Raw genomic sequence first — 19,394 nt, forward strand, 5'->3', positions numbered from 1 at the left:
AATATGTCTGTCTACGTAAATTTAACACTGAAAAAAGAATAATCGAATAAAAGGTGTTCATTTTTAGGGTTCCGTACCCAAAGGGTAAAAACGGGACCTTATCACTAAGACACCGCTGTCCGTCTGTCCGTCCGTCTGTCTGTCACCAGGCTGTATCTCATGAACCGTGATAGCTAGGCAGTTGAAATTTTCACAGATGATGTATTTCTGTTGCCGCTATGGGGCTGTTCATAAATTACGTCATCGATTTTTGACGATTTTAGACCCCCCCCCCCCCTATAATCATTCAAAAATCATGCTTCTATTGAGCCCATTTCCTCCCACTTCATGCTACCGTCATCCGATGTCCAGACCCCCCCCCCCCTAATTTGAAATGACGTAATTTATGAATAGCCCCTATAACAACAAAAATAAAATAAAATAAATATTTAAGTGGGGCTGCCATACAACAACGTGATTTTTGCCGTTTTTTTCGTAATGGTACGGAACCCTTCGTGCGCGAGCCCGACTCGCACTTGGCCGGTTTTTACCTTCCATAGTTTCTAGGATATGGAATTAATTTTCTTTTATTTCCCTATAGCCAATGACAGAAGAGGAGAGACAACAAATGCTACGAGAGCGAGCGAGAAAGCTGATAGCCAACGCGAGAGCTGGTATTGTTAGGTATGTATGTAGCTATGTAGAGTAAAGTTGTATCCTTGGGAATGTTTTTAATAGGAAGAAAAACTAAACGGCCTTTTTTGTAACGTTTTTTTATAAACAATGGTCTTTTCGCTGTATCCTAAATACATTTTACAGTTTTGAACCTTGTTAATTCCATGACAGTTCAAAATTCTACTTCAATTTGTCCTTTTAAAAGGACAACAGGATTAAAGTTGTTGTATTTTGTAGTCCAACATCACCAACCGGCTCTGTTCGGTCACCGCGGGGCACCGTGGAGATCATCAGCAAGCAGTCGGTCATGGACGAAATCGCTGCAGGTTAGTCCACCAACACGACCATCACCACAAAATAAATAATAGTGCTAGGTACAGAAGACTCTCTAACAAAACGCGTCTGTGACGTTCAGGACAGATATGGCCGCTAGGTGGCGACAGCGCCACGCGCGGCTTATGGCTAGCCACCAAAATTGGTGTGGAACGGATGTACTTTTAGCTACCTGTTGCCACGCGACGAAATCGCGGAGTGAGCCACGTCTGATTTTACGAAGAAGTGCAATCTAAATGGGTCTTTTTCCATAATTAATTTCATTTTAATTCATGATGTTTATATTTTAAGTTAGGACATTGTATGTAAATTATTTAAGTAGATTTTAAGATTGACTTTGATCTGTATTTGATGAATAAATAATATAATTTGAATCTTTTAATTCATATTATATAAGTATTTGTAGGTTACCAAAACGCAAATAAACATAACATTATTGCTAACGTAAATGGCTAAATAATTTGGATTGAAGTATGATCTGATCCTCAAATCAGAGATTTGCCTCAACATTAGATCAAATTTCACTGTAATTTTATTTGGATTGTTGGCAAATCGTTTAAGGCAAGTTAAGGAAACCTTTTTAATGTAAAAAAAAGTTAGAAATCTGTTCACAAATAACCATGAACACAAAAAACAACATTCAATCAAATAGATAATTTATTTTTGGAAATTCTGTTTTCAAAATGTAACAACATAGTATTTGCAGTAGCGATTATATATTAATTGATAATTTATTATAGTTGTAAATTTAATAATGCTATTATAGAGGATGGCCAAAAAATAAGTGCAAGAGCAACTTATCAAATCAACCCCGAAATCGCGAAAAAAAAATTTTTGCTTTACATACATTTTGGCTGGTCCATTTTCTATGGGAGGGTAAACTTTTCTTTTCGTGATTTCGGGGTTAGTCCCATAGTAAAAGTTGCTCAGTATAATCCCAAAACATCCCTGGCAACGGGAATGCACTTATTTTTTGGCCACCCTGTATTTACAATATTTTATACTACATATTTAAATTTTAATAGTCTCCTATGCTTTTATTAGTTCATTAACATTGATTAATTTCTCAGTTTTAATTTTGTTTATTGTTTTGTTAATTTTCATTTCGTTTTCTTTTTACACTCCAATAGATTTACTAATGTTCAATGGTAATGGGTCAGTTGGCGGCGTGGAGCAGCTAGAAGCCATGCTGTCTCAAAGTTCACACTCCAGTCCTGGCTCTAGAAAGAGCGCTAGTCCGGATCGCTCAGGTATGTTTCATTGATTAGCTAAAATAAAAATATAATAGATACCGACCATCTTGTGAGTTAATCCTATCTAAGAACCATCGTTAAAGAACGCAGCAAACATAGGGAATAAGTGGTTTCAGACATATCACACGAAATTTTAGTATGACGTAGATTCATGCCTTTACTAAACCGCGACCCAATCGGCCTATTTTGGAGATAAATGGAAACATAAATTCGTCTGCACTAACACACACAGAAACAGCATCTCATCAGTATATACAGTCGGGGAAAAACAAAATTACAATGGTACAGTCAACGGTAAAAATATGGGTGTACAAATCATTCATCATCAAAAATATATCCCATAACTCTTATGTCAGTGAATTAAGAACTATGGGACATATTTTTGAGTAAGTTGTCTACACCCATATTTTTACCGTTGACTGTACACAGTCGAGCGCGATAATCGTTATTTGTTCACACACCACGCCGTTCGCACAGCCAACACGACGCATACAAAATTACGAGTAGTGTTCGATGGGTCAGCGGAGAGAAACAATACGAATCGGTTTCTGAGCTTACAATTTGAACTTTAAACAGCAGCAAGTAAATCAAAGAGTAATTTAATTCAAATTTAAAGCACGTTCAGTTTCTATTCGTCAATGCTTTTATGTTTTAAGTTTGACAGTTCTTGAAGGAATAAACATAATGTACATCTAAGCCCATATATGCCCAAAACTGGTTTTAGCTCTGTACATTCGACGTCAAAGATATGTTTACACGTTTGCACCTTACCCCTTTGTAATAAGACGAAAAATATCCCTATACTATATCCCTTTATGACTATATCCCTTGAGGTTACAGGCTCATTCTCCTACTGTGTAGTTTTAATTAGTTCCTACTATTCGAGCATTATTCAGTGGGTCGAAAACGACCCAATGGGCATATATGGGTTAGATATCATTAATAATTTACGTGTTTTCATATACCTTCGACTATGATGTTACAAATTACAAACGGAAGGGTTTTAGTAATCCATACGTCATGTTTATTCTCAGAGGGCTCCGTGGGATCTCGAGGTCGGTCGCCGCTGCCGCTCGCGGCGCTACTTGATAATGCGAATGCTGAAGAGGTCGGTATCCAATGTTTGCCTCCTATCTTAAATTACCTTAATGTTGTTGTTCTTACCTAAGTCGTCCCTGGAAGCACCTGAATCGCGAATTCATAAACAGGATAACCCTTTCTTGTTTCTTGACTTTATTCGTTGTAGGTACATTTTATTTCCAAACGGGGACCTGAGCAAAAATAATGGCGAGTGGCAAGCAGATAAAGAAATTGTTAACTTTATTTAACGAAAATTAGAAAAAGTGCGATTTATGATAATTGAAAAGAAAGAATCTAGAATTTATGGGACTCGATGATTTATTAATTTGACTAGAACTATATTGCAAACTTAGCTCTGTAGGGTAGATGGGAGTTTCACTCAAACGCCAATGTCAACGATACTTTTATTGACTATGAAAACTTATACATATAGGTGCATACATTTATGGGTTCATACAAAACTGGTTACTTCCTATCTAACTTAATATCGAATAACAGACGGCAAGGTTGAGCACGCCTGTTACCGATGCAAATTGCCAAGGGACAGTCGGGAACCTATCGCCAAGGCACTAGCTAAACCTAGGGAGGTCAGGGAGAAGACTGCAAGTGGCTATCGAACTCCCGACCGAGACTTGAGACTAGCCAAAGGACAGAGGTGTACCTATCGCTAAGGCAGTCGCTAGCTAAGTCATCTGATGCGGCGCGGGCTGCGGCTTTTATACCGCCCGGTCGGCGATCGTCGTGCGCGCTCGGTGCTCCTCGGTGGCTGGCCGGTGTGACGCAGTACTGTGCGAGCGAGAAAGTATTCAAGTCCGCGCGCCGTGAGAATTAGTATTGTTACATTCTCCCCCTCTGGTACTCGGTAACGTCCCGTGAGAGTACCAGGATCAGTATTGTTACATTCTCTACCTCTGGTGCTGGGTAACGTCCCGTGAGAGTACCAGGATCTGTACTGTTATAGTCTCTCCCTCTGGCACACGTATGTCTGAAGAGAGAGTACCAGGACATGTGTAGAACGATGTCTCCTTCAGTTTCGCCAAGTTGGCACTATCCTTACAGTTACTGTCCGAGAGGGTGTTCGACGGAACCCTCCCCCTGGAGTGAAGCTGGTCTGAATAGCATACATCAACTGTATTGGTGTTACTGTGGATTTTCTGTTGCTACTATGACTTCTTGTTGTGTTGTTACTACCTTCTTTAGATGATTCGTCGTTTGCCTCCTTATTTATTTTGTACAGTCCCATTTTACACGTAGGGTAGTTTAGAAAAATTATGTAGGGTAGATGCAACTTCTTCTTTAAAAGAGTGGGTAGTTGTCATTGTTGAGCGTGACAGCTCACAATAATGTAAAAACCAAGGGACAGTCTATGAACCTATCGCCAAGGGACCTAGGTAAGTCTTGGAGAAGACTGCAGGTGGGCTATCGAACTCCAGACTCATTATGACTCGCCAAAGGACAGAGGTGTACCTATCGCTAAGGCTGCCACTAGCTAAGTCATCTGATGCGGCGCGGGCTGCGGCTTTTATACCGCCCGGTCGGCGATCGTCGTGCGCGCTCGGTGCTCCTCGGTGGCTGGCCGGTGTGACGCAGTACTGTGCGAGCGAGAAAGTATTCAAGTCCGCGCGCCGTGAGAATTAGTATTGTTACAGCTCTTATTTTGTATTTCTGTCATACAGGGCCGAGAAACGGGTTCTTACATCCAGAGTGAATTAGAAGCGTTAGAAAGAGAGCAAAGTGCGATCGACGAGAGAGCAGCAGCTTTGGAGAAGCAACTACGATGTGTGATGCAGAGCGCAGATAATACTGAGGTGAGCATTTTTTCTATTTTTCAATACTTTTTTCAAAACTTGCATACCTATTTTGGGTTTAGGGGTTTCTTGGGTATTCAGTCATTACAACTTTCCGATCTAGACAGTAAAAATAGTCCTAAATTGTCCTTTTATGATTACATATGTGACACAAGTTTTTTTTTTTTAAGATTTCACCATATTTTTAGTCTCTATATCGATAGAGTTTATAATTCACACTAATATGTACACTGAAGTTCTGTGGTCGAGTTTCATATTTCTAATTATTACATAAACATCAAAAAACCTAAAGAGACAAAAAATGCTTCAGTAATCAGTGTGTTTATTGCTTTCTTAGTTTATAGAAGGTGGTACAGTCACCTGCATTAATATATTACACAACGAAGGCCGCAAAAATACATATATCTGACACGATCCCATATTTGTAGAGCCATAAGAGCGTGTCACGAATTTTTGCGGCTTTCGAAGAGTAACATAATGCAGGTGACTGTACATTTTATTTGTTCAGTCATGAAACCCTGTAGCTGTAGGGCACTGCAATATAATAGCTTTGTACAAAAACATGATAAAACAGCCCAGCAAGTGTCCTTTCCTGAATCCCTGATATCCTTTCAGCGCAAGTGGAAACTCCTCGTCATGCCCTGCCTTCGCCCTCATTTAGACCCGGTATCCCATCCTAAACCTATTCTACCCTTTCCTTGCTCGCAAACTCGCCCATTTAAAATTCATAATGGCCAGGAATTGCCTACTTCTCTGCTTAGACAATAATGTACTGTTTATGTAGCTTAAATACATTCAAAATATTTTTAGTTTTTTATAAAAAATTATATTATATGTAGGTACTCAAGAATATTTTAAGACAAGCGAATTTGTTTTGTTTCTATTAATACCTATTTCGTTACATAATTGGTATGTAAGGTTTTTGTAAGGCCCGAATAGTCAAAAATTCTTTTTTTAGATTTTTGTTTTAATTTGATATTTTTTAAGTATTTAAACTAAAACTGTGTTAACGATTAGATTTATTAATATATTACTATGTATTTTTGCAGGAAGAGGACAGACTGATGTCTCAGTGGTTCAATCTCGTGAATAAAAAGAACGCCTTACTGAGGCGGCAGATGCAACTTAACATTCTGTAAGTACATTTTGAACAACTGTAACTTCTAACTCGGGTAAATCCATTCGACCCTCTCAGCAGATATGTACCTTTACCTTTTCTTAATACCAAAATCGCATAATCTGACAAATGGATTTACCCGAGTTTGAAGTTAAGTGACTCAACTATTATGGTCCTTCAAAAAAAAAACTAATTTTTATTCTTAGTGAAAATTTAATTTATTTCTAATTTTATTCAATATTATCGACTTCAAAAAAAAAACATATTTAGCATTAGGACTGCATCATTTAAATTATATTCACATCACACCTGAATTCGAGTTAAAAATAAGTTTCAAAGTTTTAGAAATTACAAAAGTTAATTTAATTTTTAACAAACAGAAATGTCTGCGAACGATGATTTTCACTCAAGGTAGTAATTTTTCCACTTTTAAATTTATTATAAAAGTTTTATACTATCATCATCTCAGCCATAAGACGTCCACTGCTGAACATAGGCCTCCCCCTTGGACCTCCATACGTGCCGGTTGGAAGCGACCCGCATCCAGCGTCTTCCGGCGACCTTAACAAGATCGTCTATTGTGCTCATCATGATGGGGGGTGAATGCCATAATCGCCACGCTTGGCAGGCGGGTTGGCGATCGCAGTCGAGTACACCGAATTTGAGGGACGCTGCTGCCCGTCCACCGGTGGTCTTGGACGTAGTTTAAGGACATACCCGGGTCCAGGACATACCCGGGTCCATGGTTTATACTATATGTGGATGCTTTTGGACTATATTCGTTGGCTGGTCTTGCGGAAATTATAATGAAAAAATTATATTACAGAGAACAGGAAGAGGATCTCAGCAGGCGGTGCGAGTTGCTCGCGAGAGAGCTGCGACTCAGTTTAGGCGTCGAGGAGTGGAGGAAGACGGACGGACAGAAACGGCGGGAGCGGCTCTTACTACAGGTATTAGATAAAAATTGTTCTTGGGTCAGTTATTTCATTCCGGCCGATCGCAAAAATAAATATTGTATGGAACATAATACGATTTTTTAACTGCAGTTTTTGAGTATAATCTGGAAATTTCATAAAGATACTGTGTACATAATATGAGGTTAATAAATCTTGTCTTATTTTGAGATATAAATGATTTTTGATGGTTTTGCGATGATTTGTCCGATCACTGGACATAAGTACTAATTAAAGACATAGTTGTGTTAATGTTTATCAAAATCACTAGGTATTCGTAGTTTCTAAACTAAAAAAAAAACAAAAATTGTTTTAGAAAACTTAACGAATAACAATGTATAAAAAAAACAACGCCATTTGCTTGACAGAGTAAGATTTAAACCAAAAAGAAACCTCAGAAAATTTTAACGATGCATGCCTATGTTTTATAGTTGCACCAACTGTATGCCTAATGATATTGTTTTGACAGGAGCTGCTGGCGGCTGTCAACGAGCGAGACAGGCTGGTGCAAGAGATGGACGAACAGGAGAAAGCGTAAGTTACAACAAATATAATATGTATTTATAATAATATGCAAATAAAAGATGTGAGTAAAAACAAGTAGGTACAGGTGTTTTTTTTTTTTAAATCAAAAATATGGGTGTAGCAAACTTATTCAAAAATATGTCCCATAGTTCTTAATTCGCTGACATAAGAGCTATGGGCCATATTTTTGAGATGATTTGTGCAATGTGCACCCATAAATACGTGTGCGTATACCTAAAGTATAAAAAATTGGTCACTTGGGAGGTTTTACAAAAAAGTATTAAAAATGTGCAAGGTCAATGCGAGGAAGACCGTCATAGGGCAAGAACTCTCGTATTTGTATACGTACATCGCTCAGACTCAGTCAGAAAGGACGAGTTTCGCTCCTTCTGCTCTACCGACCTTCTGTAAGACGAGTATTTGTACAAACGCGAGAATTAGAAGGAACGAAAGAGCTTGTGGACGGTCTGATCCACATTTACCTTATTAACGTTTTAATATCATGTCATGATTCTTTTTTATTTCGCGCTTTAATATTCGTATTGTAACATCAAAATTAAAATTCTTAAATATAAAAGATTATAATTAATTAAGTAAATTATAATCTACTGAATATAGGGGACCTTATAAAGGTTAAGTCTAGCTACTTTCCTCTGGAGGAAAGCGATGTCGATTTAATATTGCATTATTAAAATTGCAGGATAGCGAACGACGACGAAATAGAACGCAACCTATCCCAGGTGGAGATCCAGCGAAAAAACAACTGTATCTTACAGTAAATTAAGTTCAATATCGCTTGAATTGTACACAGTGACTTAATACTTTATGGCGGTTCTAAATCGCGCTATGTCCATTTTAATGTATTCATTATACAGTCAAAGTCTAATATATCTGAAAATTGTGACAAATACGTGATTCGTTTAGATACTTTTGTCCTGTTGGCATCGTTTATGTTTTGTGACTTTAAATCATCGATATACAGTACGGAATTTGACTAAGTACCGTTTTTGTTAAATTTGGAATTCGTTCAATGAAAAAAAAACAAGTGTTCGTGTAATAAAATTTTTATGTGTAATATTTTATTTGAATTGCAGTCAAACACCGTATTAGCATTTGACTCTGAACAAAATGCGTAACTTAAAAATAAAACACATTTGTGACGTCTCAATAATCTTGTAATTATTTCAATAGGTATAAAAAATATTAGTCTTATTCTGACTGCAATAACAAGTTATGAATTTGATCTGGATTTGTAATCGTTATGATCTATTAGATCAGAAACCTACTTCAGCCAGAAATGTCACTATTTCATACATAATTTCAAAATTGCGAGGATTTTTATTCGTAAAATGAATTATTTCCAACGCTTAGTTCATCTATGTCGACGCTACGGTATTGCATAAATAGTTATCATATTTATTGGAATTATTTTGTGTGACATTGACTATCGGTTGTTCGACTATCTATTCTATAGGGTATTTAATTCAATCCACAAAGGGCCACAAAGGGCAAACTCTGTGAGGTCACTATGTAGCTCATACAAAACAACCTTCCTTTATGGAGATATCCTTGAAACTGCGAAAAAATGTAGCTGTCTCATTCACATCACAGATAATTGAAATGTATGAGACAGTTTTTTTGTGATATCAGTGTGGGTCCCATAGTATAACTTGTTCAGTATGAACTGTATTCAGCTCTTGAAAGATTGAAAAAATATCCTGTATATGACATAAATGTGGTGCAATAACGCTCCTACAGGAGGTATTGAAGTCCATTAGTATAGGTTAGTTTAAAAAATTGATAATAAATGTCTTCTTGTAATTTGAGCCTTATAATTAGGTGCATAGGGCGTTTTCTTGCATACCAACAAGGTTGATAGATCGTCTTTTTCTCAAGTTGCGTTTTAACCTTTTCGGCGCCATTGACTTGATGTAAAGTCAGTACATTCCGTGCCCACGCCACGACTTGATATGTTATACGGGTTGTTTACGTGCACTTATGACATGGCGTTGCTGGGCTATAACCGCGAAAATCGAAGTTCGTAAATTGCGGGGATCTTTCTCTTTTACTCCAATGACTGCGTAATTAGAGTGACAGAGAAAAACCCCCGCGATTTGCGAATTTCGATTTTCGCGGTTGCCCCTCTGACACTTTATTACTTTATCGACGTGGCAGCGAAAAGGTTAATGTGTTGGTCCGAAATAGAAGGGATACCTAAAAAATAAGTCTAGAGCTTGATTAGAATTCCTATGACATAAATTAAAGTTATTTTAAATTTATAACAGTTGGAAACAGACATCTGTCTTTATAATGTAAAATTGTTTGGACAAACAAATTGTTATTAATCTGGATCGATTCTTGTAATACATTTATTGACCACTACGAAAGCAAAGTAAAAAAAAGAATAATTGCGAGTATTATAAGAATTCGGCTAAAAACATATTGACATTTTTTAATTCGATTATGTATATTAATATAATATTGCGAGCTTTTGTATGTAGCTTCTATTCGTTGTAAGTCGCGGAATACTCATTACTGTTTCCTATATTTATATTATTTTTGCTTATTTATAGTGTTATGTGTTTTTGTGACAATTTATGTGAAAGCGAGGAAAAAAAACCTCAAAAATGTAAGGTTATCTTTACACAATAAAATTCATGAATAACATAATAATAGTTTATATTAAAACATACGAAAAAATCTTAAATAAAATATTTCTAAAATATCTTAAAATTACTGGATAAATAGAAAAAAAATCAGTAAGCTTCAAATATAAAAGATATTTTTCAACAATCCCATAAACATAATTTAATTGAATAAAAAATATTTTTAAAAGCTCTCTGTTCATTTAAATTGTCACATAACATTTGTGATGTATTCAGAAAAAGCTTGCTTATTGACGTTGTCAATAAGGCAACACACACAATAGGTCTTTTTCCTGAAAACGACACATTTTAGGTTAGTTAAGTGTGGTTCACACTAAGTCAGGCACCCGGTGTGGACGCAGCCTTAGGTCTGTACCAAAGTTAAGACATTTCAAATTGAGTCGTGGCGAATCAGACCTTACAAGTTTGGTATGGATTTACCAAAGAATTCCAAAATTATATGTTTAGCTGAAGAAACTGGCAACACTATTTAGGACTTTTTAATGTTAGGTCAGGTGGGGTAAAGCTTGGCAAAAAAGAGTAGAAATCAAAAAGTGGCAACACTGTAGTGTCGTCCCTTTCAAACCAATCTACATAAGAAAACGGGACGACACTACAGTGTTGCCACTTTTTAATTTTTACTCTTTTTTGCTAAGCTGTAAAGACAGGAGAAAAAAACTTGTACGGGATTTTCATATCCCGCCTGTATCTTTTTTTATTTTACTTTTAACGAATTTTGTGGCACTTTATGCTATCGCATGCAACCCATAATGTTTATTTTTTATTATTATTTATAGATAGTGTTGCCAGTCACATATTTGTTTTTTACATAAACCTTTATTTTAATTTTGGTTGCTTCAAATCCCTTAATAAGTTACCCCCTGATTCATAAACGCGCTACAAACCTCAATTACCTAATAATCGTTTGTCCTTATTTGTCATTTTGACTTATGTATTTGCAAGAAGGGCTAAAACATAATTTAACTAAATCAGGCCCGGTTTATGAATAAGGGGTTAAGAGTATAGGTATCGCCAGGAGAGTTGAGTTGAATGAACACACTCGGCTAAAAAAAAAATCTTTGTAGATTTACATGTATGTAAAATGTATAATTATTGGTGCAATAAAGAATATTTACTTACTTAGAGCTACACAAAGTACTAATCACAAAAATATTGAATGAATGAGTCAATGTGACTTAATCGCACGATATTAAACTAAAAAAAAACCTTAAAAAGACTTTGGTTCAACTTGCTTGCTTTGTACGAAAAAAAAACACTAATTTTATAATATCGCTGACATTACATGATTTTGTTGTTGTGTGCGTGACTTCAACTCTAGGGCCGATACCTACATATAGGTATATCAGCTGGTCTAGCATGAGTTGCGTTCTCGCGCGCAACTCCATACATCTAGCGCGACTTCAAGTATGGATTGGCGCCAGAACGCAACTTATGCTAGACCGCGAGAATGAAAGTATTTGTCTCCTATACCTATTACGAATATTAATTACGATTGAGGCTTGAGGCTCAATCCTTGAGCAGCCAGATCAATATTTCCCACACACATTAAACAGTGATAATTAAGTACAATTTGCCATAGACAATCGCTATCATAGAGCGTTTTTTTTATTTTTTTAAGTAGTTTTTTTAACAAATATTTTTTTGAATAAAATGTAAATATTATTTTAAATGATGCTATAATTTATTTGCCTTAAGTACTAGGCTGATGCTAATTGTCAAATAAAATGTTTATTCTGGCCTAAATTTATTTTCGACTACGCTGGCACTAGTGACTAGTTATATAATATGTAATAGTACCTATAATAAATGTCCAATAGAGGCAAAGTAATAGCACCTCTATTAACTTACAATAATGTCCAAATTGCACTGGTAGTTAATCAGAAAATGTGACATACCTTCCGTCTGGAAGGTACAGTCAAAGTCAAAAATATGTAACCTATCTCTAAGAATACCAAACTAATTCTCAGGGCGTACGATATTTTTGGCTGACTATAACCTATCCTCCTAAGGCATACAAATGAAAAATCAAAAATTTGCCACTGAAATTTGAACCTATAATGCAGGGAATAGAGTTGAGTTTGTTTTGTTTGAAAATTTAACGAAACAAAACAATTGCAACTCTATTCCTATTTTAATATGGTTTAATTCTCATCCATCAATAATTAAGTACTATAGGCAGGACCTTGGGCCTTTGTAGGCTATGAGTAAAAATGACCCGGTAAAGGTTTGTCACTAGATACGAAGTTAGTACCTAACCGATAATGTCTGAGCAGTCAATGAACTAATTTCTACCATACGTTTCAGTGCGTAAGGTTTATTTTTATATAACAAAAAATGGAAAAAATCTCTTTTGGAAATTCACTCCATAAAGAAAATAATTTATTTAATACAAAATATACTTATACTGTGGTATACAATCTTGTATTAGATATTTATATTCATTGAATTCGGCTGCTCAGATATTTTGCTAGTTGTACTTTATCAATAATTCAGGTAAACATTTTAAATTATATTAATAACGATAGAATGGGAAAATCGTCCTTAGTCGTAGTTAAACTATTTTCTCGAAGCCATTTTAAAAAGATTTATTTTTAATACAGATCTGCGAGTTTTGAATTCATTGTCATTTTATATTCAGTTTTGCTGTTACGATAACTTCGACTACGGTTAATATAAAATACATACACGTTATTATTGTATTTGGCGGTGCTACGCGTCATTGACTCATTATATTGGTGTGCATTTGTGCAATTTGTATATGTACTGTGTGCGTGCAAGCTTGAAAAGTTATTGTACTGGCTAGCTAATACTGTTGGTATTTTCTGCTATCACATTCATTGTACTGTGTGGTTTAGGTGGGTTTGTCATAATGACAAACGCTTCTAACAAATGTTACGAAGATTTATAATTAACAGTGGCGTAGCTAAGCGTGGGCAAAGTGGGCCGTCGCCCACTGACTCGCGCCCGAAATGGCCTCGCGCGAGGCCTCTTCGGTCGGGCACATTGAATGAAAAGGGCCTCGCAGATGCGACTTCGCCCACGGCTAGATCAGTTCACGCTACGCCACTGATAATTAAGTCAAGAGAAAATATAAATACATCAGCTTTGTGTGCTATTAAATACCGCCTAAAGAGAAGGCTAAGTTATGTTTGACATGGGTATTTCTTAGTCGAATTTGGGTAATCATTATTTATTGCCTATCTATTTGTTTTATAAGGTATTTTAAGTTAAAGTTGCGTTTCAATACTTTGTACTTATTATTTTGAAATTGTTATTGTCTGAATAGTTTTTATATTTGTCGTATTTACAGTCGGTACTATCTCCACGTGGCTTGAACGCACACAGACATTTTATCTTAGCTTTTCTAAATTTGTAAATAGCTTAGTTTTAAGATGATTGACTATTGTAAATAAATCGAAATAGACTACAATGTAAGCCAGTTTATTAATTACCTATAATTAATTAAATATGAAACCTCACGAGGAGGTAATATTCAAAATGGGTGCGTAACGCAATCGGGTCATTTTGACCCAGTGTCGTAAAGTCATGGGACGAAATTAATGGTATTCATTTTGTATTTCGATTTATTGACAATAATTAAGTGGTGTAGGTTCGAAAGACGGCAACACGGTTTAATATTATGCGCAATTATACGTATTTATTAAAAAAAACATAAAAACCCCTTTGTTGAGTTTGTAGTAACAGTATGTGGCATAAAATTTTACGTTTGCAATTTATAGAGCGTCATATAACCGAAATAAATACAGCTATACAATAGAGTTACTATTACTATACTATTATGTCCTGCATATCTCTCACCTCTTCTATTAGATAGCTGCATCTCTTTCAAATGGTCAATCACGAGCTGCAGCACGAACATAATACAGCTAATATGTTAAAAGCAATAATTTTTATTTTTATGTTCCACAGTTTTTTAGCATGCTTTTCAATGTCCATTCGAAAAATATCTAGTATAAAGGGAACTCCAAAGTTCATTTGTATTTCTATTAGATTATAATTATAAGCTCTCAATTCCATGAACTTGAAGTGAACTCAAGTCCATGGAATTGAGGTTTAAGGCCCCCCCCCCCCCCCCACATCTAGCGTCTTTCGAGCGTCGGCGTCTACAACTCTATGGCCGCTGCTGGACGCAATTGCGCAGCGACGTCATTTTCCATAGCGCTGACCAGACGCCGACGCTCGAAAGACGCTAGATGTGGGGGGGCCCTAAACCTGAATAAAAATACTGGGTACTTTTGACCCATTGCCTGAAATATGTTTGTCACAAGTAATCAGCCACGTAGGATCGAGTAGGAATACACTTACATAATATCGGCCATATTCGTGTGTAACTTACGCTAGTTATTTATAATAGCCGTATGAACCGTAATGAAATAAATCGATGACGTAATTGCGGCTCTTTTATTTATATACTCTGGCACACCTAGTTTGTCAGTAGAAGAAGGCGGCCAATTTAAAAAAACGTAGGCACAAAGAGTTGACTTCCCATGGAAAATTTGAAATTCGCGCCTTTTGCTACTGACAAGTGGGTATGTCTCACTGTATGTCTGAATATATTTTTCCCGCGCATTTTTTGGTTAGTTAGGATGGCAACTCCACTGCTGTGTTGCCATCCTAAAACTAATGAGCTCCCCTTCTATTATTTTCAATAGGTACTATAGGTAGCGGCGGTGGTCTTGTAACAAATAATATAGGGGGTCAATAACTGCAGTGGCGTAGCGTGTACTAATCTAGCCGTGGGCGAAATCACATCTGCGAGGCCCTTTTCTTTTACTGTGCCTGACCGAAGAGGCCTCGCGCGAGGCCATTTCGGGCGCGAGTCAGTGGGCGACGGCCCACTTTGCCCACGCTTAGCTACGCCACTGTTAATTATAAATCTTCGTAACATTTGCTAGAAGCGTTTATAATTATGCGCGCCTGTGCGCGAGGCCCCTCTTGGGGCGCGAGGCCGTGGGCGACGGCCCCTTTCGCCGACACCTAGCAACGCCACTGAATAACTGTACTGTTCTCGGGCAGCAAACCAATTTTAATTTTAGGGGTATTTTTGTAGTTAAAGGCTTAACAAAATGTATAGAAATGAGTAGTCAGATATTCATGCATGATCTTTATTCCATCACAATAAAGTTTACATTACACAACAGCCTTTCTCCTATCTCTAAAGAAGTCATAATCATCCGGCGACAGTCCCTTTAGCTTGGTATAATCAAACTTCTCCTTACTCTTCCAATGTGTCTTCCTAACGTGTCCTCTAGCATTGTTCATTGTATGGAACTTCAGGTCGCAAAGTGGACACTGTATAGTTGGCTCCATATGTTTCCGCATTATATGAGTTTTTAAACTACTCGCACAGTTAGTTTTTACTTCGCAATACGGACAGGAATAAGGGTTCTCACCAGTGTGTAATCTTCTATGCTTCTTTAAAGCTGTTGGGCCGGATAAATTAGCCCCACATATGTCACAGACTTTCGGTTTCCGCTGGCCGGTGTGCGTTTTCACATGGTTTTTCAGTTGAGTACTGTCGAAATACCGTTTATGGCAATGTTCACATTCAAACGGTCGGACATTTAGATGAATTCTATTTATATGCGCTTTTAGCATATCTAGAGTATTCGCAGAGTACTCACAGTGAGTACAGTGGTGCTTAAAAGCGTATGGTATGTTGCTTTTGTGTTCTTCACTTTGAACATGTTCTAGATATTCTTGCCTAGAATTGTACTGTTTATTGCAATACAGACATAAGTTAGGCTTCTTTTCATGCTTATTGTTTATATGTGAGCGTAATTCTAATTTAGTTTTCAGAACTTTATCGCAGGTGAGACATTTGTATATTCTGTTCCTTTTGACTTTTGAAAGTTTTTTAGGCTGCATAAGTTTATTTTCTGAACGAACTCGGTATTTACCGCATTTAAACGGTTTTTCAGTTACTCCACAAGTTTCCATATGAGTCTCTAGATGCTTTATATTAGCGAACTTTCGGAAACATGATTTGCAAACATGCTTATCATTATGACAGTATTCAAAATGTTTCCAATACTGCTTTTCTAAGTAAAATGACTTTCCACATTCACAAGTATTTGGCTTTATGTCCAAATGGTCTTTATTAACATGAGCAATAAGATAAGGTAGGGTCTGTCCAAATTTAGATCCACATAAACAAGACATAGGTTTTGTTTTCAACAGTCGCTGTTCATTGAAGTGTTGTATGTATTCCTCGTGTATGCATGGCCATATATCACAGTGAGGACAGCTAAAAATTTTAGAATCAATTTTGTGTCTCTTCATATGTTTTATCAGAAAACTCTTCCATGTATAATCTTTTCCACACTTATCACAAATATATTTTTCTATCTCTTTAGATTTAGGTTTTTCTATTTCATTATAATTGTCTAAAACAATTACAGCTCTTTTCCAATCATTGCTGAAACTTGCCGACAGTTCCGAGGTCTCCTTGAGAAGTTGCTCGAGGTACTTGCTGTAGATATGGACATTATTTTTGGTTTTGTAGATGAAAGCATAACTGCTGTATGCTAGGGATTTGCATGGTTCGCAGATATAGTCACTTGCAACTAAGTCTTGAATCTGGAAAACATAATAATAAAAGTTCAGTAAGTATCCATCTCCAAACTATACACAAGGAAGGCAAAGGATGTATAGTTCAGGTAAATATGTAACTAAAATTTTAGAAGCCTAAATAACGTTTGTAAAAATACTAATAAACTTTTTTAGGTAACTACTTAAACCTAGTGACACTTACATTTCCAAATATAGCTTCAAGTAGTTCTTTAAGAGTTATCTTTTCTTGTTCTAAGTCTTCTGTTACCAGCGCATGGTCCAAATGTAGTAATTCTTCATTGGTATCAAAACAAAGAGTGCAAAAAGTCGTGGATTGTAGAATGGTCTTCAAATTTTTCACAATGTCTGGCTTAGTAAAATTTCTTGCTATTTTGTTCATGATTTGTGTATGTAGCTTTCAAACATAATATTACATTTCACAATATTCATAAGAATCATAAGTTTCATAACAGAATCCAAAACAATTTAGTTAGTGATACTGATAAGCTCATTAAGCAAGCTGACTGATAATTTGATAAGTGCATTCCACCAAAGAGAATACATACAATCACTACGTTTTACGTTACGTTCCACTTCCACTGACTGACTGACAGCAGCAAACTTAAGTTGCTAACACACTATCGCACCGCACCAAGGTCATTGTGGGACGCACCCATAAGTAAAAGGGAGAAAGCGATATCTCTTTCTCCCTCTTACTTATGGGTGCGTCCCACAATGACCTTGGTGCGGTGCGATAGTGTGTTAGCAACTTTAGGCTGGCGGCCATTTTAAATTATAGTCAACTTGCTATTTTTGATATCAAGCATATTGTAATATGGGTCTTTTGATGTTATATAAATACAAAAGTTTGTGTGATTTTTAATAATCGTGGCAATAAAGGTGAATAATAATTAACGATGCCTTTTAAAATATGTACAGCGATTTATTTGCACGCTTCAATCTACTCGTTTGTTCAAAATTTCCGGTTTCCGTTGAGGTGAAATAGCGTTAAAGACTTTTTGTCTGTGGAATGACGCTGTCATGGTATCATGTCATTCATTTTATGACAGCGTTTTACACAAAAATAAAACGCTAATTAAATAACTTACCCTATTCGGAACCTAATAATAATATTGAGAATGGCAACCCTGTTGTCGGTCGTATTGTCCTTTTCTAGCATATACGTCCCTCTCTCTCCCACACTCCCACCACACAGCAGTTTGCTTTTTGGCGGTTGTCGCAAAAACAAATTTCCAACTCATTGTCTCAAAATTACACCAGGCAGGATTAAAACTTTAGGTTCCGAATAGGGTAAGTTATTTAATTAGCGTTTTATTTTTGTGTAAAACGCTGTCATTAAACAACTGTACCGCTATTCGGAACCTAATAATAATATTGAGACGTGTTTGTTATCGCCTGGTGGTGGGAAGACGCCAAGCCAATGTGATTATACATGTACTTATTATGTATATGTAATATTATTATATTATGAGTGTTTAATTAATTATGCAGTACACCCTTTATTTTAACACCTGTGAGGAGAGAGGTATTTAGTAAAGCATACAATTTGATATTCCATTATATTATGATTATGATACTAACTTAACATTTTGTATACGTACTTAATGTACTTATAAATGTTCAAAAAGAATAAGTGAGTCACCACAAGGGTGCTATACTTAATTACTTAAATGTAGGTATGTGAAAACTAGGTAAAAGAAGATGTGATAAGTCAGTCTACTCTTCAAAGAGCATACAACATCTGTTATAAGGAGTAATGTAATTCAAGTATGAAAAGATAAAAATAATAACGTACTAGAGTAGTTTTTATTTATAAGTCGCAATTCTTATCAAATTTGATAATAATTATCTATAATAGTAAAGTAAGCAGTTGCAGGGATATAACAAGGACAGGACCTTTCTTATTTCCAGAATCCCTCGGGATTAGGTAGACGAATATTTTAATTATTCGTTATATCACTATCACCACAAACAGAGTTAATAAAATTAGGTACTTATTCAAATGTCATAGGGAATCACTAAATTTATTTAATGACTGTAAGCCATATACTTGGTTATAGGTTATAGTTATAGCTATAAAATGCATTTAACCCTTTTATATGCTTTACTAACGAGAACGCAAGTCACTGTAAATACATAAATAAACCTTACTTAAAAGTGTGAAGGTTAGGTACTATGAGAGCTTAAGCCACAACACTCATTGTTCACTGCGCTGTGGCACTAGTTATGACGCTTTGTGGTGTTCTTGTGTAGAATTGCCACAGAACTTTATCAATAATATTTGCAGAGTCATTCTAATTAAATTCATGTTTAGCTATCATAACCTTAATTTTACTCAATAATTTGTATATATGTAGTAAGAGTAGTTTCTTAGTGGTTTACTTTATCTGGTGCCTACTGGTAGACATAAG

The 19,394-nt window shown here is 36.2% G+C and overlaps 2 protein-coding genes and 1 long non-coding RNA gene across 3 annotated transcripts in view; 1 reads left to right on the plus strand and 2 right to left on the minus strand.

Moving 5' to 3' along the window:
- Positions 1-13,324, plus strand: part of LOC134675740 (EH domain-binding protein 1) — a 28,767-nt gene extending 15,443 nt beyond the window's left edge. The window contains exons 16-24 of the mRNA XM_063534049.1: positions 581-663; positions 892-980; positions 2,148-2,237; positions 3,275-3,348; positions 4,997-5,128; positions 6,178-6,263; positions 7,072-7,195; positions 7,668-7,732; positions 8,424-13,324. Of these exons, the coding sequence (XP_063390119.1) occupies positions 581-663; positions 892-980; positions 2,148-2,237; positions 3,275-3,348; positions 4,997-5,128; positions 6,178-6,263; positions 7,072-7,195; positions 7,668-7,732; positions 8,424-8,502 (822 nt within the window). The 3' untranslated portion in view covers positions 8,503-13,324. The remainder of the gene's footprint in view (positions 1-580; positions 664-891; positions 981-2,147; positions 2,238-3,274; positions 3,349-4,996; positions 5,129-6,177; positions 6,264-7,071; positions 7,196-7,667; positions 7,733-8,423) is intronic.
- Positions 13,325-14,060: 736 nt separating this feature from the next.
- On the minus strand, positions 14,061-14,471 carry LOC134675964 (uncharacterized). The gene is made up of 2 exons (XR_010099836.1): positions 14,318-14,471; positions 14,061-14,276 (listed from the first exon to the last, which is right to left on the minus strand). It is a non-coding gene; the product is annotated as an uncharacterized LOC134675964 (long non-coding RNA).
- A 1,030-nt stretch (positions 14,472-15,501) lies between these two features.
- On the minus strand, positions 15,502-17,566 carry LOC134675785 (oocyte zinc finger protein XlCOF6-like). The gene is made up of 2 exons (XM_063534087.1): positions 17,165-17,566; positions 15,502-16,989 (listed from the first exon to the last, which is right to left on the minus strand). The coding sequence occupies exons 1-2, from the start codon at positions 17,360-17,362 to the stop codon at positions 15,541-15,543; spliced, it is 1,647 nt and encodes a 548-aa protein (XP_063390157.1). The 5' UTR covers positions 17,363-17,566; the 3' UTR covers positions 15,502-15,540.
- Between the last annotated feature and the right edge of the window lie 1,828 nt (positions 17,567-19,394).

The sequence above is a fragment of the Cydia fagiglandana genome, chromosome 23 (assembly GCF_963556715.1).
Source record: "Cydia fagiglandana chromosome 23, ilCydFagi1.1, whole genome shotgun sequence".
Taxonomy (NCBI): Eukaryota; Metazoa; Arthropoda; class Insecta; order Lepidoptera; family Tortricidae; genus Cydia; species Cydia fagiglandana.